The following is a 24,497-nucleotide window of genomic DNA, read 5'->3' as shown; positions in this document are numbered from 1 at the left end:
TTGACTATATCTATGAAGTGGCATGTCTTTAGTTCTATAAAAAGATCTTTGTGAGCTGGGCGTGGTAGTGCAAGCTTGTAATCCAGTGTTCAGGAGGCTGAGACTGGAGGATCGCAGTTTGCGGACAGCCTCAGCTGCTTAGGCCCTCTGCAACTGAGTAGGACCCTGTTTCAAATTAAATAATAAAAAATAGGGCTGGGGTTGTTGCTCAGAGGTAGAATGCTCCTGGGTTCCATCCCCAGTACTGAAAAAAAAGATCTTTGTGTTCTTCTCTGGAAAGATATTTTAGTGTAATTATTGACTGATTAAAAACTGTAGTTGTAGCCGGGCGTGGTGGCGCACGCTTGTAATCCCAGCATTTGGGAGGCTGAGACCTGGAGGATCACGGTTCACGGGCAGCCTCAGCTACTTAGTGAGGCCCTCTGCAACTCGGTGAGACCCGGTTTCAAAATAAAGAATAAAAAATAGGGCAGGGGGTGTAGCTCAGAGGTCAAATGCCCCTGGGTTTCATCCCCAGACCCCCCCCCCCAAAAAAAAACAAAAACCTGTAGCTGTATGTGTACTATCAGTACTTTTTTGTATAAAGGTGGAATGGACTGTTGCGAAGGTCCATTAATATTGGAATATGCATATGCATAATAAAACATAAGCGTTTTGGGGAGGAGGCATATGGAAAAGACAGTATTTTATTGTTTTTGTGACTTTGTACTCTGATTTTTCCTGTTAATGAATTGTGTATGTATGTGTTTGTGAGTAGGAGCTATCTGAATTTTGGGATTATAACCAGTCTTAGGCTGTGTGCCTAATACTCAGTATTTCACTTAAATCATACCCAAGGCTTTTATTTTAGTTTTTCAAAGTTGAGTTTAATTCTCTTTTATTCATGTATTCTTAGGTTACATAGGATGACATCAATTGAAAGAGAAGAAAAAGAAAAAGTTAAAAAAAAGGAGAAAAAACAAGAAGAGGAAGAAACAATGCAGCAAGCCACGTGGGTAAAATACACATTTCCTGTTAAACATCAGGTAATTTTTATTAAATCTTTTAAAGTAGTATTAGCCATTTCTGAGTCTTTTATTCTGCAACTTTGAATAATAATTTTGTCTTTCTTTCTTTCTCTTTCTTTCTTTTTTTTTCTTTCTTTCCATTTTCTTTCTTTCTTTCTTCTTGTGAGTCTGGGGATGGAACTCATGGGTTTTCTACCTCCAAGCCATACTCCCAGCCCTATATTTTATTCTTTATTTTGAAACAGGGTCTCACTGAGTTGCAAAGGGCCTAAGTAGTAGCTGAGGCTGTCCTTAAACTGTGATCCTCCTGCCTTAGCCTCCCAAATGCTGGGATTACAAGTCTGGGGTGTGTGTGTGTGTGTGTGTGTGTGTGTGTGTGTGTGTGTGTGTGTGTGTACATGTTACTGGGAATTGAACCCAAGGGCATTCTACCTCTGAGCTATACCCCCAGCCCTATTTTACTTATTTTATTTTATTTTTTTAATTGCAGTACTGGGAATGGAACCCAAGGTCCTTTTACCTCCGAGCTACACTCCCAGCCCTGTATTTTTATTTTTTATTTTGAAACAGGGTCTCATTGAATTGCAAAGGGCCTCACTAAGTAGAAGCTGAGGTTGGCCTTGAACTGTGATCCTCCTGTCTCAGCCTCCCAAATTCTGAGATTACAAGCATGTGCCACCACGCCCGGCTTATTTTATTTATTTTAAAATAGGGTCTCACCAAGTTGCCGAGGACCTCCCAATTTGATTAGGCTGGCCATGAATCTATGATCCTCCTGTTTCAGCCTCCCCAGTACTGGTATTACCTGCACCACGAAGTCTGGCTGACACAGTGTTTTAATAAATATATTTGGGATGAAGTACATTTTTCTGGTAATTTGATAAGTGAAACTTTCTCTTAGTTGAAAATGTTATAATCCTGGAAAACTTTGTTTAATTTTATATTTTAAGACAGTTATAGTGGTATACTTGTAATCCCAGTATTTGGGAGGCTGAGGTGGGAGGATCACTGGTTCTCAGTCAGCCTCACCTACTTAGCGAGACCTGCCACAACTTAGTGAGACCTTGTTATCAAAAAATAAAATAGAAGTGGGGGTGTAACTTGGAAGGAGAATGCCCCTGGGTTGAATCCCGAGTACTGAAAAATAAAATAAATAAAAAAGCAAAAACTTTTTCAAAAGTAGAAACTTCTTTAATACATCTTTGATTCCAGTGAAAGTTAAATTGATTGATACATAGCACTAATTTGCCTGACTCTTACTTTTATTTGGCAAGCATGTGTAATAACACCATACTTAGAAGCATGTTGTTTAATCATCTTGTTTTCATTTGTCACAGGTTTGGAAACAAAAAGGAGAGGAGTATAGAGTAACGGGCTACGGCGGCTGGAGCTGGATCAGCAAAACTCACGTCTATAGGTTTGTCCCTAAGTTGCCAGGCAATACTAATGCGAATTACAGAAAGTCATTAGAAGGAAGTAAGTAATCCAAGAGTTTTAATAGTTTTACCTAATATTAAATATTTAAAACGTTGAATTTTAAATAGTAATTATTTTCTGTTTAACCATTTCTGATTTGTGAATTAATTTTTGTGAATTAATTGTAAGTTGTAGTTCACCATATTTTAGATAAAAACAGTTATCTGAAATTTTTGATAGTATGCAATTTTACTATTCGTTCTTAATTATGTTTTTAAAGTTTTAAAAATTACCTCTATTTACAAGATTCTTATATCTAGAATTACAATTAAAGAGAAAAGAATTATTTCTTTTGTTTTTGTTTGCTTGAAGCCATTGACACCTAATTACAGTATTGGTTTTCAAACTCTGAAATTCAAAGCGCAGTGTGGTGCCATGTGACTGTAATTCCAGTACATAGGAGGCGGAGACAGGATTGCAAGTTCGCGGCCAGCCTCAGTAGCCTCTTGAGGCCCTCTGAAACTTAGTGAGACCCTGCTTCAGAATAAAATAGGATTGGAGGTTAGTTCAGTGGAAGGAACCCCCTGTGTTCAATCCCAAGTACCAAAAAAAAAAAAAAAAAAAAAACCCTCAAATTCAGTAGTAATGCTGGATGTGCTGATGCATGCCTGTAACCCCCATACTTGGGAAGTTGAGACTGGAGGATCACAGGTTCAAGGCCAGCCTCAGCAACTTAACAACACCTTCAGCAACTTGGTAAGATCCTGTTTCAAAATTAAAATGGCTGGGCCTAGAGCTTGGTGGTGTGTCTGACTTCCACCCCAGCACCACACACACAACATTTAACACTAGTTAACCTTTTGAGAAGCTACCTGCCTGGTTACCTCAGCATTCGTACTGATAACAAACCCAGAAAGGAAGCTGTTTATTTGGGTTTTGCTCCTTGAGAGTAAACTCAGTATTTAGAATCACAGAGCTCTGCCAGTGAACTGCCCCTTTAAAAGATGGATTCTTGTCACTGGGATTATAGGCACGTGCCACCACACCCTTCTTTTTTTTTATGGTGATACTAGGGGTGAAACCAAGAGGCTTTCTACCTCTGGGCTATAGTTCAGCCCTGTTTTATATTTTATTTTGAAACAGGGTATTACTGAGTTGCTGAGAGCCTCACTAAGTAGCTGAGGATGGCTTAGAACCTGTGCCATCCTTCTGTCTCAGCCTCCCAAGTACTGAGATTACAAGCGTGCGTCACCATGCCTGGCTTTTTTCTGTTTTTTTTTTCTTCTTTTTTTTCTTCTGGTGGTACTGGGGGTGGAACCCAGAGGCTTCCTACTTCCGGGCTATACTTCCAGCCCTATTTTATATTTTATTTGGAAACAGGGTCTCACTAAGTAGTTGAGAGCCTAAGTAGCTGAGGCTGGCTTCGAACCTGTGCGATCCTCCTGTCTCAACCTCCCAAGCGTGGGGATTACAATGTGCGCCACCACGACCGGCTTAAACCTGTGTATTTTTAAGGTGCTATTCAGTGAGCAGATTCCTTCAGAGATGAGAAGTGACATTCTGAGGTTCCCCGGGAGAGTGAGAGGACCCTGCCTGGAACCCGTGCACCTGGCCTCCTGGCCTCCTGTGTTCTCTGTCTGGTGCTTTTTCTGCTTTGTTGCCTAAGTGATTTGCAACAACAGTTTTGTACACTGAAGAGTGTATCCTAATTAGATTTCTTTGTGAATGGTTCTAGTGGAACTGGGACTGGAAGATTTGTGAAATTTTTAGTGTAGAAAAGTTACCATTGGCCGGGCATGGTGGCGCACGCTTGTGATCCCAGTACTTGGGAAGCTGAGGCTTGTTTTGTTTTGTTTTTCTGGCATTGGTGATGGAACCCAGGGGCATTCTACCTCTGGGATATACCCCTAGCCTATTTTGTTTTTACATTGAAATAGAATATATATAGGTTGATGAGAGTCTTGCTACTTTACTGAGGCTTTCCTTGAACTTGGAATAATCAAATTTCAGCCTCCCAAGTACTGGGATTACAGGCATGTGCCTCCATGTCTAAATATCAGGGTTCTTATAGCATGTAGAAGGAGAGACTACTGACTGACTTATAAGGTTCTTTTTGAGCAATTTGAATTTAAGAGCTATGGTACTTCCTGCTTTTGTTTTGTCTTAATGAAAATAATAAAATATAAGCTACTGGAAATACCTGCAATTGCCGTATACATGGTTCTTTTTAGCCAAAAACAGTACGGATGAAAATATGGATGAATCAGATAAAAGGAAAAGTCCACAAAGTCCAAAAAAAATAAAAACAGAGCCTGATTCTGAGAAGGGTGAAGTCCCAGATTCAGATGTTACAAAAGGAACAGACCAAAGTGAAATGGATATCTCAAGGGTTACTGAAAAAAAGGACCAAGGTAAGAGGGCTGAGTGTGAAGGGCGGTGGGGTGTGTAGGCGTGCATGCACTGATTTGATAACAGCTTGCTTTATTTATTTATTTATTTATTTATTTATTTATTTAGTGGTACTGGGAATTGAATTCAAGGACATTCTACCTCCAGCTACACCCCCAGTCCCTTTTTTTTTTTTTGGTGGTGGTACTGGGGTTTCTGGAAACCCTTCTACCTTCAGGCTATACTCCTAGACCTATTTTTATACTTTTTTATTTGGAAACAGGGTCTCTTAAGCCAGCACAGCTGGCTTTGAACCTGCACAATCCTCCTGTCTCCACCTCCCAAGCGCGGGGATTACAAGCGAGCACCACCACGCCCCGCCCCAGTCCTATTTTTAATTCTTTAGTTTGAAACAGGGTCTCACTATGTTGCAGAGGGCCTTATAGCTGAGGCTGGCTGAAAGCCTGCAATCCTCCTGTCTCAGCCTACCAAGTACTGAGATTACAAGTGTGTGGCGCCACATCGGCTGTAACAGCTTTGTTTAAACACAATGTACATATCATACAATTCACCTAATTAAAACGTAGGTCCAGTGGTTTTTGTATATCCACAGGGTAGTTCAACCATTACCACAGTCATTTTCAGAACACTTTCATCGCTTGGAAAGGAAGCCTTGTGCTCACCAGCAGCACCTCCCTGTCCCGCATTACGCTGCCAGCTGCTTCTCTGTCCCTGGGTTTACCTGTTGTGAACATTCCACTTAAATGGAATCAGACAGAATGCTATTATTTGTGGCTGGATTCTTGTACTGAGCATAATGTTTACAAGGCTCATTCATATTAGAGTATATGTCAGTACTTTGTGTAAGCCTTTTTCTTTCCAAATAGTCCTTTATTGTACTAATACCCACAATTTATCAGTCATTGGTTCAGTCATTAGTTGGTGAACTTAGCTGTTTCCATTTTTTAGCTTCTACAAGTAATGTTTTCACTTCTAAGAGCTATTTGTAAGTAAGAGTATTTGGCAGTAAGTAAGAATATTTGTAAGTAAGAGTATTTGGCAGTACTTTTGGGTGGAACCCAGGGGCATTCTACCTCCAAATTACACCCCCAGCCCTATTTTTTATTCCTTATTTTGTTTGTTTTGGGTGGTACTGGGGGTGGAACCTAGAGGCTTTCTACATCCGGGCTATACTCTCAGCCCTATTTATTTATATTTTATTTGGAAATAGGGTCTCACTATGTTGCTGAGAGCCTCACTAAGTAGCTGAGGCTGGCTTCGAACCTGTGTGATCCTCCTGTCTCAGCCTCCTAAGCGCGGGGATTACAAGTGTGCGCCACCATACCTGGCATAGAATAGAATTCTAATTGATATGGCAACACCATGTTTAACCTTTTTTTTTTTTTTTTTTTTTTGTCAGTACTGGAGATTGAACACAGGGGCATTCTACCTCCAAGCTACACCCCCAGCTCTATTTTTTATTCCTTATTTTAAGACAGGGTCTCACTAAGTTGTAGAGGGCCTCATTATGTCGCTGAAGCTGGCTGAAAAATGTGCAATCCTTCTGTCTCAGCCTCCCAAGTACTAAGGATACAAGTGTGCGTCACCATTCCTGGCTCAAAAAGTTTTCTTTAAAAAACTATATAAGCATGCCAGGTGTGGTGGCACATGCTTGTAATCCCTGCGCTTGGGAGGCGGAGACAGGTTCGAAGCCAGCCGCGCTGGTGTAAGAGACCCTGTTTCCAAATAAAAATATAAAATAGATCTGGGAGTGTAGCCCGGAGGTAGAAGGGTTTCCAGGAACCTCAGTACCACCAAAAAAAACCCCAAAAAGCTATATAAGCTAGATAATGCATGTGCCTAAAGGTATTTTAGAGCTGAGACTATATAAACTCTTTTTTTTTTTTTTTTTAGTACTGGGAAGTGAACTTGGGGCATTCTACCTCTGAGCTATGCCCCCAGCCTCCCCCTTTCCCTTTTTTTTTTATTTTTATTCTGGTCTCACTAAGTTGTGGAGTGCCTCACTGAGTAGCTGAGGCTAGCTGTGAACCTGCAATCCTTCTGTCTTAGCCTCCCAAGTAGTAGGATTAGCATGTCCCACCAATCCCAGCTTATAAAATGAATACTGAATTGTCCAATAGCCTGTCTCATACTAAGTAATTTTGCAGTATGGTTTCCATTATTTTTAGATACTAAGAATCGGAATAGCTGTGAGTGGTGGTGCAAGCTAGTAGTACCAGTACTCTGGAGGCTGAGACAGGAAGATTTCAAGTTTGCAGCTAGCCTCAACTACTTAGTAAGATCCTATTTCAAAATTTAAAAATAGGGCTTGAGGGTATAGTTCAGAGGTAGAATTTCCAAGGGGTCAATCCCCAGTACCATATACAGAGAAAATATCAGAATATTTTAATATCTGAGCTGAGCTTGGTGGTGTACACCTGTGATCTCAGTACTTTGGTGGTCATGACAGGAGGATCACAGGTTGGAGGACTACCTCAGGAAGTAGACTCTCATCAACCTAGTGAGACCCTGTTTCCAAATTAAAGTAAAAAATAGGGCTGGATCTGTAGCTCGGAGGTAAGAGTTCCCCTGGGGTCAATACCCAGTACCACAAAATAATTAAAATATCTGGAATATGTGTGTTCAACCTTTTATAATGTTTGGCTCTATTTATGACCTAGTTTAATCATAAATCAAGACCTTTGAATATATAGATATTTTAAGCTCTAGTGTGAAAATAAGAAAAATAACTACTTGTAGACATAAAATATCATTTTTATTTTTGTGTAAAAAATCATACTTATATAAATGTCTTTATTTCACAGAAATAAAAGAACTTTTAGATTCCAACAATGATAAATCTTTCAAGGAAGAACCCATGGAAGTAGATGATGATGTAAAAGCAGAGCCTCATCTAAATTGTCAGGAATGTTGTTCTCCACCAGATGTGGTCAATGTCAGTGAGGGTTTTCACCTAAGGACTAGTTACAAAAAGAAAATAAAATCATCCAAACTAGATGGACTTCTTGAAAGGAGAATTAAACAGTTTACACTGGAAGAAAAACAGCGTCATGAGAAGCTGAAGTTAGAAAGTGGAATTAAGTGTACAGGAAAGTCTTCTCCAAGTCCTTCAAAAAGTCTCTATGAGTCACCTGTAGTAACAAAAGCAAAAGAAGAGTGTCATAGTGACGTGCCGAGACAAGAACAAAGCCCTCATGCGGGTAATGATAAATCTGAGGACTTGATTCAGGGGTGTTTACAAAATGATCCCTCAGCCCTTGGAACCAACGATCCTAGTCTTACCACAAACAAACCTTATCCAAAAGATGAAGTGTTAGATGATGTCTCCAGTCAGAGTTCAGGAATTAACTATCAGAATCAAAATTCTATTGAAAATGACATAGGTGAGAATCTCTCTGAACCTGCCAGCAAAGGCCAAGAACTCAGTAAGATTAAAATGAAAGGAAGTGATTTTTTCATTGATGACTCTAAATCAGCCAATGCAGATGATATTGGTTCCTTGATCTATAAGAACAAAAAACCACTCATACAAGGGGGTAAAGACAACAGTGTTTCTGCTTCTGAGAGTGCTCTACTTCCATCAGTATCTAAAAGTACAAGCGACAGAGATGCCCCATCACTGTCAAAAGCAATGGACTTGGATGAAAAACTGGGCTGTGACTCTGAATGTAATAGTACTCTGGAAAATAGTTCTGATACCATGTCTGTTCAGGACAGCAGTGAAGAAGATATGATTGTTCAGAATAGCGGTGAGAGCATTTCTCAGCAGCTCCTAGCCCCGCAGCAAGGGCCTGAGAGCTTGGAGCCCTCGCAGTGCGAGTGTGGGAAGACCACTGGAGACTGTTCTCACGGGCAGCAGGGGAAGGTGTCTGAAGCAAATGGCAGAAAGCCAAGTCTGCGCAAGGCGGAGGACAGACCAGTTACCAGATGTGTTGATCATCCAAGTCTAAAAAACAGCACGGACAGAAGGAACAATGAAAGTCAAGAGTCTGAAAAGAAAGGACAGAAAGCAAGCACCTTTCAAATAAATGGAAAAGAGAAGAAACCTAAAGTGTATTTGAAAGGTGAATGCTTGAAAGGTATCCCTGAAAGTAAAGTAATAAGTGGTAATGTTGAACCAAAGGTTAATAATGTAAATAAAACAATCCCTGAAAATGATATTAAGTCATTGACTGCTAAGGAAGCTGCCATAAAGCCATTTGTTAATGGTGATGTCATCATGGAAGATTTCAGTGAAAAAAACAACTTGGGTACAAATTCCCAGTTACTGAGTTCTTCAGATGCTGAAGGCAATCTCCAAGTTGGCCCCAAGACACCACCACCAACCAAAGCACCGGATGGTTCGAGGACTATCACGCCTCCGCCATCTTGTCCTGCCAGCAACTCATTCAGTCCGGTAGAAGATATGGAAATTGAAACCTCAGAAGAAAAGAAAGTCACTTCATCACCTGTGACTTCTGGAGAGGAATCTAATCTGAGCAATGATTTTACTGATGAAAACGGTCTTCCCACCAGCAAAGAGGAAAACTTGAACGGAGAATCCAGAAGAAAAACTGTCATCACAGAGGTCACCACGACGACATCCATGGTGGCCACTGAATCCAAAACCGTGATCAAGGTTGCCAAAGGCAGCACACAGACCGTGCTCTCTTCCACAGAAAACTGTGCCAAATCCACTGTCACAACCACCACCACGACAGTAACAAAGCTGTCCACGCCCTCCACTGGCAGCGACGTGGACATCATCTCTGTAAAGGAGCAAAGCAAGACTGTGGTTACGACGACAGTGGCAGACTCGCTGAGCACGGCAGGGGGCACCCTGGTGGCCTCGATGACCGTGAGCAAAGAGTACTCCACGAGAGACAAAGTGAAACTCATGAAATTCTCCCGACCTAAGAAGGCGCGTTCAGGTACAGCTCTGCCATCCTATAGAAAGTTTGTTACCAAAAGCAGCAAGAAGAGCATATTTGTTTTGCCTAATGATGACTTAAAAAAGTTGGCCAGAAAAGGTGGAATTCGAGAAGTTCCTTATTTTAATTACAATGCAAAACCTGCCTTGGATATATGGCCATATCCTTCTCCTAGACCAACCTTTGGTATTACTTGGAGGTATGTACTTTAAAATGTATTTGAGGGAGGGAGAAAGTTTTTAAAGAATTATAAAAGTATCTCATTTCTAATAAAATAATAGAATGAAGACAAGAAAGAACCTATTTAATGGCCAAAGTTAGAAATTAGAAGTAAGATACAGAAAGCCTCCAACTTAGCTAGCTGGTAAGTAGAAAAGTTTACTTAGAGAAAAATGTTTATAGGGAATTCTTTAAAATGAATTTCAGTTTTAACTTTCACAGGACAGAAGGAACTTGTGAACCTGGTCATTCTGTGTCTGACTTTTCAAATTATTGCCCAGTTGTTTGACCTAGGAACAGGATAGCCACAGAATTAGATTCACCAACTTTCTAGGTCAATTATAAAAACATAAGAGATAAGGAAACTGTGAATTCTATAAAGTTTATCATAATGTGGAAATCTCCCTTATATAATTTATTTACATGATAAACCTGTGTTATAGAGTTCTCAGTTATTAAGGAAGGTAAATTCTGAGATTCCTTTGGAATGTTTTGAAACCCAGAAATAGTCTTAGTTTAAAATTTTCTGGGCTGGGCGTGGTGGCATACGCTTGTAATCCCAGCATTCGGGAAGCTGAGACCAGAGGATCGCAGTTTGCGGACAGCCTCAGCTACTTAGTGAGGCCCTCCGCAACTTAGTGAGACCCTGTTTCAAAATAAAGAATTAAAAATAGGGCAGGGGGGGTCTAGCTTGGAGGTCGAATGCCCCTGGGTTCCATCCCCAGATCCACACACAAAAAGGTTTTTTTTCTGGGCACTTTAGATTTGAGTGGACAAATCGTAAATATGAAGCATCAGCAGCTGTAAAGTCATGTCATGTTCTGTTGTGAAGGGATCTTAGAGATGGTTTCATAGACACGTGGGGTGAGTACAGAGAGGCAGTCAGGGTGAGCGTCTGCATTTCTGAAATCCCAGTGTAGGACTTTATCTGCTATATCACATTGCACATACTTGTCCTGCTTTGTCCTTTTTGTCTTTTTTTCCTCACCTCTTTACTCTTATAATTGAAAGCATAAGAGTTGGGGGAACGTGCTCAGAAATCAGCATCGTTCTTAGTTGCAGTTAAATTTTGCCAGATTCCTGAGAAGATTATTTCAACAAGTTACTGAGCTGACTTCAGCTCTCTTAAAACTTCATTTCTGTGTGTCTCTTAATATGTTCCCAGTTTCTTTGAGTTAAAAAATCACAAATATTTTTATGTCCTTTATATTATAGTCAGCTCATGTCAGAAAAGACCAGAAAAGAATGTTAATAAGTACTCTTTAAAGGAATTAATTTACTAATACAACCAATTATAGTTTGTATGGCCAACTTTTAGTAACTCATCTTTTGATTTGAAATAAAATATCATCACTCCATTACACATTCAATAGAGACAGCTGAAAAGTACAATTTTTCTGCAGGGCCTGCAATGAAGGATTTGCAGAATCCTGCAGGGAATCAAGGAACTCTTCATTACAGTTCATGGATTTGTAGGATTACTCTGCACTTTTCTGCTTTCTTCATTGAGAGTGGTCCCAAAATGTATCCTTGACTGTCCTGCAGGTAACTTCTTTCCCACTGGAAAAGTTACTGTGTACAGATACTTTAAAATGACCTGACAGTTGTGAGGCTGGCCTTTCTGCTCTTTTCTCTTTTGAAGTAGAAGGTAGTCTCAACTGGGAAGTACTTCTCTCTGAACTCACAAGAAGTAGGCACCAGTCCTAAACACGTGGTGCTCAGGGCCCTTCTCTGCACAGCCTGGTTTCAGGAGCCTTTTATAACAATGTTTTAATCTGCACTGTGCCACAATTTATATCTGTTTAATTTCTCATTTTTAACAGAAGAAAATACCTTCCTGTACATTTTTAATAGATAATTGCCTTCAAATACATGCTGAAATTGAGACAAACATAATCCTTTCTGTCTAATGGCAAAATGGATAAATATAAATATATGTTATTCTTAACTTTAGAATGTATTTTTTAAAATCTATTGCTATAAAAATCATGCATGTGAAATGCATTTTTATACTAATACCTGAACCAAATGTTTGTTGCTTAGAATAGGAGCTAAGAAGCTGAGCATGGTGGTGCACACTTGTAATCCCAGCATTTGGGAGGCTGAGACAGGAGAATCGTAGTTTGTGGCCAGCCTCAGGGGAAAAAAAAGAGAATAGTAATAAAATAATGCCAGAAGCACATGTGTGATCTTATTTAATGTTCAGGCTGACTAGTATGAAAACAGCAGTGTCTGCCTCACAGAGGCAGTAGAGCCTCCTTCCCCCTCGGTGTCCTCCTCCTAGTCCTTCCAGGAGGAGCCTCCCCCTAGGCCAGTGCAGCTGCGACCACCCGGGCCCTTCTGTGAGGGCTAAGGGCAGGGAGGGGAGTAGTAGCAGGACCTCCGTCCCAGGAGATTGCAGCCGTGACAAGTGCTGCCCGTACGCCTGCCTGACACTGTGGGCCTTTGTGCGATGCTTTATGCTCTCCTTTAAGCCTTAATCTGGCCCAGCACATTCTGGCTTCTGACTTCCTCTTTTATGTCGGTTCTTCTCTTGCTACACCTCCACACCCTTCCCTCCAGCAGTAACACTGGATGTGTCTGGAGAAAACTGTGTGCACCTACACACTTCCTCCTTAGGGTGTGTGTGCCCCTTGCCATTCCATAGCCTGAACTTGTCCTTTGAGAGGCTGCCAAACCTCTGGTCTCCTTCCCTGGGCCAAATCACTTGTCACCCCCAGTTCCTTGAGAACAAAGCAGATTCTAGTTCATTTCTGTTTCTCCAGCACATACCTTTTTTATAGAGGGGTCTGTACTGGACACTGAACCCAGGACTTTGTGCATGCTAGGCAAGCACTCAACCGCCAAGCTGTGTCAGCTATTTTTTGAATGAGTGGTTGAGCGTGAAGTGTGTTCCTCCCCTGGCATTTCCATTTTAAAAAAGAGGTGTTTTAGCCAGGCATGGTAACACACACACACCTGTAATCCCAGGACTTGGGAGGCTGAGACCGGAGGATTGTAGGTTGAAGGACAGCCTCAGAAAGTAATGAGACTCTCATCAACCTAGAAAGGCCCCATTTTAAAATGAAGCCAGGCACAGTGGCATGTGTTTGTAATCCGAGCACTTGGAAGGCTGAGACAGGAAGATTGCAAATTCATAGCCAGCCTCAGAAACACAAGGCCCTTTACAACTCAGTGAGACCCTGTTTCAAACAAAAAAATAAAATAGGGCTGGGGTGTGGCTCAGAGGTAGAACTCCCCTGGATTCAATCCCCAGTACCACACACACACAAGAAAAATAGGGTAGGGGGTGTAGCTCAGAGATTGAATGCCCCTGTGTTCAAATCCTAGTACCACAGAAAATAAAATAGAGACGTTTTGAAGTAACTGTTCATCACAGAGAGTGAGTGGGGGGAAAAGAATGAAAGTAAACTTTTCTTTCCACATAAATGGGTGTTGGCTTTCTCCCACTCGACCAGAGTTCTCCAGGCTGTGCTCTGAAAGTGACAGGCACCTTCCTCTTTTCCCCTCTCGTTTAAGGTTTAATCTGTCCAGCGTAGAGTACCACTGGATGGTACCGTAGTGAGTACATGAAGGCGTCAGTGGTGGGGCTGAGACGTTCAGAAGCCGGAGCCACCTTCTGGCTAGCTTTCCCTTTCTCACAGTGTCATTCTTTCAGTTTGTTGATAATAATAGAAAATATTGCCTTTCCAATGCACAGTTTTCTTGAGATTTACTGTCTATATCTACTAATAGAGGAAATTCTTTGCATTTCTAGGATTCCTCTACACCACAGCCAACCAATATATTCATATTACATAGTGTGAAAATGTCAACAACATATGTAATAATCTAAAAATCCAAATACAGAATTAACAGCGTAGGGCTGCTTTATTTTTATACTGAATTCCATTTTAAAGAGCATTTTTTTTTCTATTTTTTACGGTACTGGAGATAGAACCCAGGGATATTCTACCTCAGAGCTACACCCCCAGCCCTATTTTTTATTCTTTATTTTTATTTTATTTATTTATATATTATTTTTTGAGGGTCTTGGGATAGAACCCAGGGCATTCAACCTCTGAGCTATACCCCCTGCCCTATTTTTTTATTCTTTATTTTAAAACAGGGTCTCACTAAGTTGCAGAAGGCCTCACTAAGTAGTAGCTGAGGCTGTCCGAGAACCGCGATCCTCTGGTCCCAGCCTCCTGAGTGCTAGGATTACAAGCATGTGCCACCACGCCCGGCTATTTTTTATTTTTATTTATTTATTTTTTGTTTGTTTGTTTGTTGTTTTGGTGGTACTGGGGTTCCTGGAAGCCCTCCTACATCCGAACTACACTCCCAGACCTATTTTATATTTTTATTTGGAAACAGGGTCTCTTAAGCCAGCATAGCTGGCTTTGAACCTGCGTGATCCTCCTTTCTCAGCCTCCTAGGCACGGGGATTACAAGCGTGCGCCACCACGCCCGGCTATTCTTTATTTTTAAGTAGGGTCTCACTTAGTTGCAGAGGGCCTCACTAAGTAGCTGAGGCTGTCCCTGAAACGAGATCCTTCGGTCTCAGCCTCCCAAATGCTGGGATTACAAGCGTGCGCCACCACACCTGGTTTAAATTCATTTTTGAAATGTGTTTTTAGTATTTTTTAAAAGCATAAAAATATTCAACGGCTTCATATACAGTGCTTAGAAGAAAACAGGAACAGATATATTTTTTTGTGGTACTAGGGATTGAACTCACTGGCATTCCATCTCTGAGCTACACCCCCAATCCTATTTTTCTTGTGAGTGTGTGTGTGTGGTGCTGGGGATTGAACCTGAGTTCTTCCTGTCTCCGCCTCCCAAATGTTGGGAATACAAGTGTACCTCACCACACCTGACCTATTTCATTTTTTTGTTTTTTATTTTTTTGTTTGTTTGTGTGTTTGTTTTGTTGGTTGTTTTTTGTTGTTGTTGTTGTTGTTGTTTTTTTTTTTTTTGGTGGTACTGAGGTTGGAACTCAGAGGCTTTCTACCTCTGGGCTATACTCCCAGACCTTTTTTTATATTTTATTTGGAAACAGGGTCTTACTAAGTTTCTGAGAGCCTCACTAAGTAGCTGAGGCTGGCTTCGAACCCGTGTGATCCTTTCGTCTCAGCCTCCCAAGCATGGGGATTACAAGTGTGAGCTACCACACCCGGCTTCATTTTTATTTTGAAACAGGGTCTCACTAGGTTTATGAGAGTCTCACTACTCGCTAAGTCTATCCTCAAACCTGTGTCAGCCTCCCAATACTGGGATTACAGGGTTGTACTACCATGCCTGGCTCAGAGACTTCTTTTTTTTTTTTCTAATTGGAAACTAATATAGTATTGTCTTTTTTCTAATGATGTCTTATTATTCATTGTAGAATCCCAAAAGTACATTGACAGTGTTAATCATCATGTTATTCATGTTATGAAGCAGTTCCACTCTTTGATTACAAATTCTCTTTCCACTGGGAAGGTCTTACTCTAGATTTCCAAGTGTTTTTAGTTTTGTTTTGCTTTTTGAGAAAATATAAACATTTTCAGTTTTTTTGTTTAAGCAAATTATGATTTTTAACCTTTAAAACTCCTTTATTACATATAGTAATAGTTATTTCTCAATTTACACTCCTTTATAGTTTTCTAACATAGTTTAGAATTCGATTAACTCATAAAATCTTCACAAGATGTTGCTATATTAATATTACAATAACATATCCTCAATTTACATATTATGGCATTCACTCAGTTGCTGAGAGCCTCACTAAGTAGCTGAGGCTGGCTTCGAACCTGTGGGATCCTCTTGTCTCAGCCTCCCAAGTGCTGGGATTACAAGCGTGCACAATGATGCCCAGATAACATAGACCCTTTTAAAGTTGTTAGATATATGTTCAGCCTAGGAACAAAAAGTTCTTTCAAGCAACAAATAATGCCAAAGTCCTGAAGTCATTATGAAAACAAGAAACACAATCCTTCATTGTAATAGCAATATGGGGAGAGAGTGAGTGTATGTGTATATTGAATAGTGTGTGTGTGTGTGTGTGTGTGTGTGTGTGTGTGTGTGTGTGTGTCTGTCTGTCTGTCTGTCTGTCTGTCTCTCTATATATATATAGTTTTACTTGGATTATTCTTTCAGGTATAGACTTCAAACCGTAAAGTCCTTAGCAGGAGTGAGCCTGATGTTACGTTTGCTCTGGGCCAGTTTGAAATGGGATGACATGGCAGCCAAGGCTCCGCCAGGAGGAGGAACTACGCGGACAGGTAAGGGGGAGTGATTGTCTTCTTTAAGTTTAAAAGAAAAAAAAATCACCTGACCACTTAATTACTTGTAAGCATCTCTGTTATTTATGGAAATACAGATGGTGTGTGTGTGTGTGTGTGTGTGTGTGTGTGTGTGTGTGTGTGTGTGTGTTTTGCTGGAGGTGGAACCAGGGGCTTTTTTACCTCAGGGCTATATTCCCAGACTTATTTTATACTTTATTTGGAAACAGGGTCTCACTGAGTTGCTGAGAGCCTCACTAAATAGCTGAGGCTGGCTTTGAACCTGTGTGATCCTCCTGTCTCAGCCTCCCAAGCGCTCGGGTTATAAGTGTGCGCCACACACACGGCTTAGAAATACAGGTTTGCTTAATTTTGGCACATGCCGTACAACCTGGTGGCCTGGAGGAAGGTGGAGATTCTCCGGTGTGTCATCAGAGATGAACCGCTCTCGGTGTCGAGTGATGGCAGTTCCTGTGGCAGAGAGGTCATTGAAGGCTCGAGTCCTAAACCTTCGTGCTTGTTGCTTTGGTTCTAGAGTTTTTATCTGACTACACAGCTTAGCTTCACCCTACAGCATTTTTTTTCATTTGAGATTTTTCCACGTGGAAGAAACTCAGTATTGTTGCCATCTAGCAGTGATCCTGTTGTCATTAATCAGCCACATTTCTAAAAGTGTATTCCATATGTGTCTCTTTTTAAAGCATCAGATATTATATCTTTTTAGTCTCTAAGTATTTTAAGTGGCTATTAATACTATGTGAATTAAATCACCATAGAAACATCTGAAACTGAAATCACAACAACAGAAATAATTAAGAGGCGAGATGTCGGGCCTTATGGCATTCGTTCTGAATATTGTATCAGGAAAATCATTTGCCCCATTGGAGTTCCCGAAGCACCAAAAGGTAAGGAATTGAAAAAATTCTCTTTTTTTGGGTATTGATCTGTTTATGAAATTTGGTAATTTTTTTCCTTAACTCTTTATTCAGCTTTTCATAAAAGATTTTTTTTTTTCATTACAGACTACTGTGTTTTTAAAATGATATTTAAGAGCTGGATATGGTGGCACAGGTTCAAAGCCAGCCTTGGCAGTTTTATGAGGCTATCAGCAACCTAGTGAGACCCTGTTTCCAAATAAGAAATTTGAGCTGGATGTGTAGCTCAGAGGTAGAATACCTCTGGGTTCAATCCCCAGTACCACAGAAGGGGGGGGGGGGGCTCCACTAATACCTCATGCAGTGAAGATATGGGGTGTGGCTTGCCTCCAGGTCATGAGCTCTGGAAAGGCAGCCCCCGTTCTGTCAGATTCATTGTAGTCCAAGCAGCAGGTGCAGAGTCCCATATATAAAGGTTCTTGGACGTAAGGGTTATAACTAGTGCAAAATACTTCAATGATCAGTATGGAAACAGTGTAGGAAACAGTTACTCAGGAAATATTTATACCTGCCTTCATAGTAGGCACTGGGTAGCAAGTGCATAGAAGGAAATCTGGTCCCTATTCTTGAGAATGTGTAGGTTATAGTAGTATGTTTTCATCAAACATTAATTTGCCACAAATAAGGAAGACTAATTAGCCAGGTGTGGTGGTGCACACTTGTAATCCCAGTACTTGGGAGGCTGAGACAGGAGGATCCCAGGTTCAAGGCCAGCCTCAGCAAGTAATGAGACTCATCAACCTAGTGAGACTCTCTTTCCAAATAAATAAAAAATCGGGCTGGGGGTGTAGCTCAAAGGTAGAATGCCTCTGAGTTCTATCCCCAGTACCATAAAATATAAATATAAATATATATATGAAAGACTATTTGATAACAAATAATGGAAAAGAAGATAGCAATATTTTGCAAGTAACAATGAATGTCCTGCCTTGAAATTTTATGCAAATCAAATGTATTAATAGTAGAGCCAGGTCTACTGGCCTATGCTTGTAATCCCAGTACTTGGGAGGCTGAGATAGGAGGATCACAGGTTCATGACCACCCTCAACACCTTAGTGAGACTCTCAGTAACCTGGAAAGACCATTTCAAAAGCAGGCAATAAAAAGAGCTGGGAGTATAGTTCAGAGGGAGATTGCCTCTGGTTCAATTTCTAGTACCAAAACAATAATAATAAACATAATGCTAAAAGGAATTCAGTTGAGCTGTTCAGATTGAAGATACATAAGCAGACAGAAGTCAGTAATCCAATATGAACAGCACATATATTGATGAAACATCTATTAAGAAATTAAGCCAGGCGTGGTGGCACATGTTTGTAATACCAGCATTGGGAGGCTGAGACAGGAGGATCACAGTTTGCGGTCTACTTAGTGAAGCCCTTGGCAACTTAACGAGACCATTTCAAAATAAACAATAGGGCTATGGGTGTAGCTCAGAGGTAGAATGCCCCTGGGTTCTTTCTGTAGTACCACAAAAAGCAAAATAAACCAAAAAAGGAAGGAAGGAAGGAAGGAAGGAAGGAAGGAAGGAAGGAAGGAAGGAAGGAAGGAATGTGTGAGGTGATAGCTGGGCCCGGTGGTACATGCCTATAATCCCGGTACTTGGGAACCTGAGAAAGGAGGATCACAGGTTCACGGCCAGCCCCAGCAATTAGTGAGACCTTGTTTAAGAGTAGAACATAAAATAGAGCTGAAGGTGTATCTCAGAGGAAGAATACCTCTGAGTTCAATTCCCAGTACCCTATCCCCACAAACACACTCAGAAAATGTTTCAAAACAAAGTAATGTCTTTAGATTACAAATTATTTTATAAAAATTAATTTTGTTCAAATGTTTCTTTTAATCTTTTCTTTTCTTTTTTTCTTTTTTTTCTTTATTTTCTTTTTTTTCTTTTTTTTCTTTTTTTTTTTTTTTAGTACTGAAGATAGACCCAGGGGCATTGTATCTCTGTGCTACACCCACAGACCTATTTTTTTATTTATTTTTTTATTTTTTTATTTTGTATTTTATTTTATTTTTTTGGGGTGGTACTAGGGGTTTGTACCCAGGGGCTTTTCTACCTCTGGGCTATACTCCCAGACCTGTTTTATACTTTATTTGGAAACAGTCTTACTCAGTTGCTGAGAGCCTCACCAGATAGTTGAGGCTGGCTTCGAACCTGTGCAGTCCTCCTATCTCAGCCTCCCAAGCACTGGGATTACAGATGTGTGCCACCATGCCTGGCTAATCTTTTTCTTTTTTGAAACAGGGTCTCACTGAGTTGTGAAGGGCCTTAAGTGGCTGAGGCTGTCTGCAAACCATGATTCTCCTTACTCCGCCTCCCAATGCTGAGATTACAAGTGTTCACCACCACACCCAGGCCAAATGTTTACTTTCTTTTTCTTTCTTTCCTTTTTTTTTCGGGGGGCGGTCTGGAGATGGAACCCAGGGGCATTCGACCTCCAAACCACACTCCCTGCCCTATTTTTTATTTTGAAACCGGGTCTTACTGAGTTACAAAGGGCCTCGATAAGTAGCTGAAGCTGTCCATGAACTGCTGATCTCCGGTCTCAGCCTCCCAAATGCTGGGATTACAAACCTGCACCACCATGCCCAGCTTTTACTTTCAATTTTATTTATTTATTTATTTACTTATTTATTTACTTATTTATTTGTGATACTGGGGTTCCTGGAAACCCTTCTACCTCTGGGCTTCATTCCCAGACCCATTTTATATTTTTATTTGGAAACAGGGTCTCTTAAGCCAGCAAGGCTGGCTTCAAACCAGTGCAATCCTCCTGTCTCCATCTCCCAAGCGCAGGGATTACAAGCGTGTGCCACCACGCCCAGCTACTTTCAGTTTTTAAAAATTGATTAAATAACCTGAGTGAGAATGGCCCCTTTGAAAGAGTACCAATATGGCAGCATCAGTCTTACAAGATGATGAGATATTATAATTAAAACTCTGTTGTAAGCTGGGCGTGATGGCGCACGCTTGTAATCCCAGCATTCAGGAGGCTGAAACTGGAGGATCCTGGTTCGCGGACAGCCTCAGCTACTTAGTGAGGCCCTCTGCAACTCAGTGAGACCCAGTTTCAAAATAAAGAATAAAAAATAGGGCAGGGGGTGTTGCTTGGAGGCCGAATGCCTCTGGGTTTCATTCCCAGACCCGAAAAACAAAAACAAAAACAAAAATACTGTTTTGTACTTACATAAATAACTCATTTGCAGGCAGAGATGCAGATGGGAGCAGATGTTTCTGGTGGGTCTTCAGCCACACCACTGATGTCTCCTCCTATCACTTTCTTTTCTTGCATCCCTTTGTACAGTCCAGGCCCCGCTGCTGTTTCAGTTTCCTTCTGTCATTTCCCTCTGTTTATACTGCATCTTTGTTTCCTGAAGGTGTGGGAAGGGTTAGTGCTTGTCTCCATCCACTTCTTACTGTTCAAATCTTATATGGAGATTTAATCTACACTTTTTTGTGTGTGTGGGGGGGAGGTCTGGGGATGGAACCCAGGGGCATTCGACCTCCAGGCTACACCCCCTGCCCTACTTTTTTATTCTTTATTTTGAAACAGGGTCTCACTAAGTTGCGGAAGGCCTCACTAAGTAGCTGAGGCTGTCCACGAACTGTGATTCTCCAGTCTCAGCCTCCCGAATGCTGGGTAATCTATTCTTAATAGATCCAGCTCCCCCCATTATTATTTTTTTCTTTTTGGGGGGTACTTGGGATGGAACCCAGGGATATTCTACCTCTGAGCTATACCCCCTTCCCTATTTTTTATACTTTATTTTGAAACAGGGTCTCACTGAGTTGCAGAGGGCCTCACTAAGTAGCTGAGGCTGTCCGCAAACCCCAATCCTTCTGTCTCAGCCTCCCAAGAACTGGGATTACAAGCGTGCGCCACGACGCCTGGCCGCCATTTATTTTAAAGACAGTAAGTCCACTCTCACAGTGCTGTGATCTGCAAATATGTCTAGCAGTAATTGCACATGGCAAGGGCACCAAATCCAACTGGGAGAGGAACCCTCAAGGTTGTTTTGGATGTTTTATTTTGGTGCTGGCGATTGAACCCAGGGGCATTTCTACCTCAGAGCTAAACCCCCAGCCCTTTATATTTTTATTTGTACCAAGGTCTCAGTAAGTTGCTGAGGCTCACCTTGAACCTGTCATCTTCCCACTACTGGGATTACAGGTATATCCTACAAAGCCAGCAGCATACTAAGTTCATAAAGGAAATTGTATTTGTGTTGGGTCTGCTGGATGAATTGGTCTTAGTCAGATATGGAGAGGGGGATAGGACTAGAGTTCAGGCAGAGAGAAAGGTTGCGTGAAGGCCATGGACGTTTTCCAGCAGGGGTCATCAAGCTACAGTCCATGCGGCTTGGCCCATTGCCTGCTTTCCAAGAAAGTTTGATCAAAGCATCACTGTACTTACTCTGTCTCCTGTCATGATGCAGGATCAGTGTTGAGTAGTTAAAACAGAATCTATATGGCCTGATCTTAAGTGTTTACACCATCTGGCTCTTTAAGAAGAAAATGCTTAGTCCGTCATGGAAGCACATGCTTTTAATCCCAGTACTTGGGAGGCTGAGACAGGAGGATCGTAGATTCGAAGCCAGCCTCAGCAACTTAGACCCTGTTTCCAAATAAAATTTAAAATAGGTCCGGGAGTGTAGCCTGGAGGGGTGGAAGAAAATGTTTGCCAGCCATTGCTTTTCATGGTATGAAAGGTAATGCTAGAAGTACTTTAATTTTAGAAGCTACATTGCTTAAAATACTCATGATTTCTTTTCCAAAGAAACACCTACACCTCAGAGGAAAGGCCTTCGATCAAGTGCATTGCGGCCAAAGAGACCAGAGACGCCCAAGCAAACGGGCCCAGTTATTATTGAAACTTGGGTAGCAGAAGAAGAATTAGAACTATGGGAAATCAGGGCATTTGCTGAGAGGTAAGGAGATGGTTACACTTCGAGAATTAAGAGAATTAAGAGAGGTAAGGAGATGGTCACACGTGAGAATTAAGTAATTCTCACATTTATCAGTTCATTTTACTACATCTTTGATTTTAACTGTTACCTAATAGTTTATTATGGTCTAATTTTTAATGTGTTGTTTTTCATTCGTTAGTTTCTGATTCTCTTAAATGTTTATTTGTACTTATTTCTACTACATAATATCATTCGTATGTGAAATCTAAAAATGCCAATGTCATGGAAATGGAACAATGATTGCTAGAGATTGGGGTTGGGGGTTTGGAAAGATCATGCTCAAAGGTAGTTATGTGTTTATATTGAAATATAATTGATCCCATGTCTTTGTATAATGTGAAAGTGCATCAGATTTAATTTACTCTAGATGCCACATATCTGATAATAGTTTCTAATAAGGTGCTCCTTTTTTTTTTCCTACAGAGTGGAGAAAGAAAAGGCCCAAGCAGCTGAGCAGCAGGCTAAGGTTAGTGAACAGAAGGTGAGAGGCCTGGGCGGCCCACATGAGGCTCCAGAGACAGCAGCCAGGGGCTGCCAGCAGGCCCCACCTGCCAGCAGACTGACATTTAGGCCACATTTATGCACACCAAAATTACAGTAATGATCTGCTCATGTGGGATATATATTTTTTTAATTATAAATACCTTTAATATGCTCATGTACATTATGAAACTTGGTTTAGAGGATCACCAATGTTTTTCAAACTTCTTTCCCAGGAAAGTAGTTTCTTTTTCTTTTTTTTTTTCTTTTAAATTTTTTTATTGGTGCATTATATTCAAACATCATATTGGGGTAAAAAACTTGTGTGTACAAACATGTACTCATCGCTGATTTAACCCCTAGCCAATTCCTACCCCAGTCCCTCCGTCCCTTGCTTGGCTTAGTGATTGACTTCGATATGTTTAAGTACATTGTGTGTTTTAGAGATTTTCCTCTTCCCCCCTCCTTTCTCCTCCTTTAGGTTGTCTTGTTTGCTCCTCTATAGGATTTCTATGACCGATTCTTCATTCAGAAGTGTGGTGTTCAGTCTCCACATGTTTATGTGGTTTCTCTGGGTCTTCTTATAGTTGATTTCTAGTTTCATTCCATTATGGTCTGAAATGACACAGGGAAGTATGTAACATTTTTTAAATTTGCTAGTGCTCATTTTGTGTCCCAGGATGTGATCTATTTTGGAGAAGGTTCCATGAGCAGCTAAGAGAAATGGTGCCGCTAGGGAAGATGTAGCCCGTGCCGCTCCGCACTGCACCTCTGGCTGTTTCGAGCCGCGGCGGCCGCGGCACTTTGGGCTGGTTTCTTTCTGGCTTCTTGTTTTTCCAGCCCTCTTTTTCTCTGTCCCTTGTATTTACAGTTTTTATTTCTTTGCTGGTGGTGTGTTCTGGCTCTGAAGGGCGCTGGTTTTGTGGTAATAGAGATCGATGGTTAGTGGGACTTGTAAGTGCCGCTTTTCTCCCTCACCATCTTCCTGGAAGTCGGGATATTTTTAATAGTGCACCTCATGTCTCGTTGTGTGGGGCTGAGGGTGCAGCTCAGTGGTGGAGTGCACGTGCAGCAGGAGGCCCTGCATTCAGTCCCCAGCCCTGCACACCAAAGAACGAGCTCTGTGGTCACACCAAGCAGGCCTTGCACACAGTGTGTGCGCATATAATGCAAAGGGCACTGAAGTAAATCTTGTTATGTTTATAAATCCACCAGTAGGTTCTAGAAATAAGTTTCCTACAGAATCCCAATCCAAACCCCAGTAGGCTATTAAAAAGCAAACTGCGGGGCTGGGATGTAGCTCAGTGGCAACGTACTTGCCTTGCAAATGGAGTATCCCGGATTCAACCCCCAGTTTCAAAAAAGACCAATAAAGTATTGAAACTGTTATATAAATGATCAGAAAAAAGCTGGGCATTCACGAGGCTGAGACCAGAAGATCGTGGTTCGTGGACAGCCTCAGGTATTCAGAGAGGCCCTTTGCAACTTAGTGACTACCTGTTTCAAAAAAAAAAAAAAAAAAAATAGGGCTCCTGGGTTCTACCCCCAGATCTGCCCAAAAAAAAAAAAAAAAGATTATAAAGTTCCTGATGAGACTGAGACAAAAAGGATCACAAGATTGAAGCCAGCATCAGCAGTGTAGTGAGGTTTTCCACAACTTAGTGAGATGCTGTTTCCAAAAGAGTATAAAAAAATAGGTTGAGGGTAGAGCCCCAACGTAGAAAGGCCCTGGGTTCCATCTCTAGTACCATTAAAAAAAAAGTTACCGGTAATTTCTTAGCACTGGCCATAGTCTAAATAATGCGCTATTTCCAAATGAAGAACAAAAAGTAGGGCTAGGGATATAGCCCAGAGGTAAAATGCCCCCAGGTTAAGTCCCCAGTACTCGAACAAGCAAACAAACAA

General features: G+C 41.2%; 1 protein-coding gene across 2 annotated transcripts in view; it reads left to right on the top strand.

Moving 5' to 3' along the window:
* Positions 1 to 24,497, top strand: part of BPTF (bromodomain PHD finger transcription factor) — a gene marked incomplete at both ends in the record, with an annotated part of 152,889 nt that overhangs the window by 89,383 nt on the left and 39,009 nt on the right. For both annotated transcript variants that reach the window (XM_080713422.1, XM_080713423.1), the window contains 8 exons: positions 896 to 1,025; positions 2,345 to 2,483; positions 4,655 to 4,834; positions 7,637 to 9,941; positions 16,082 to 16,206; positions 16,983 to 17,111; positions 21,923 to 22,073; positions 22,536 to 22,578. In XM_080713422.1, coding sequence (XP_080569548.1) covers positions 896 to 1,025; positions 2,345 to 2,483; positions 4,655 to 4,834; positions 7,637 to 9,941; positions 16,082 to 16,206; positions 16,983 to 17,111; positions 21,923 to 22,073; positions 22,536 to 22,578 — 3,202 coding nt within the window. The remainder of the gene's footprint in view (positions 1 to 895; positions 1,026 to 2,344; positions 2,484 to 4,654; positions 4,835 to 7,636; positions 9,942 to 16,081; positions 16,207 to 16,982; positions 17,112 to 21,922; positions 22,074 to 22,535; positions 22,579 to 24,497) is intronic.

This window comes from Muscardinus avellanarius, assembly GCF_963383645.1.
Source record: "Muscardinus avellanarius genome assembly, chromosome: 16".
Classification (NCBI taxonomy): Eukaryota; Metazoa; Chordata; class Mammalia; order Rodentia; family Gliridae; genus Muscardinus; species Muscardinus avellanarius.
The sequence above is the reverse complement of the archived record's forward strand: the minus strand, read 5'-3'. Positions and strand labels throughout refer to the sequence as shown.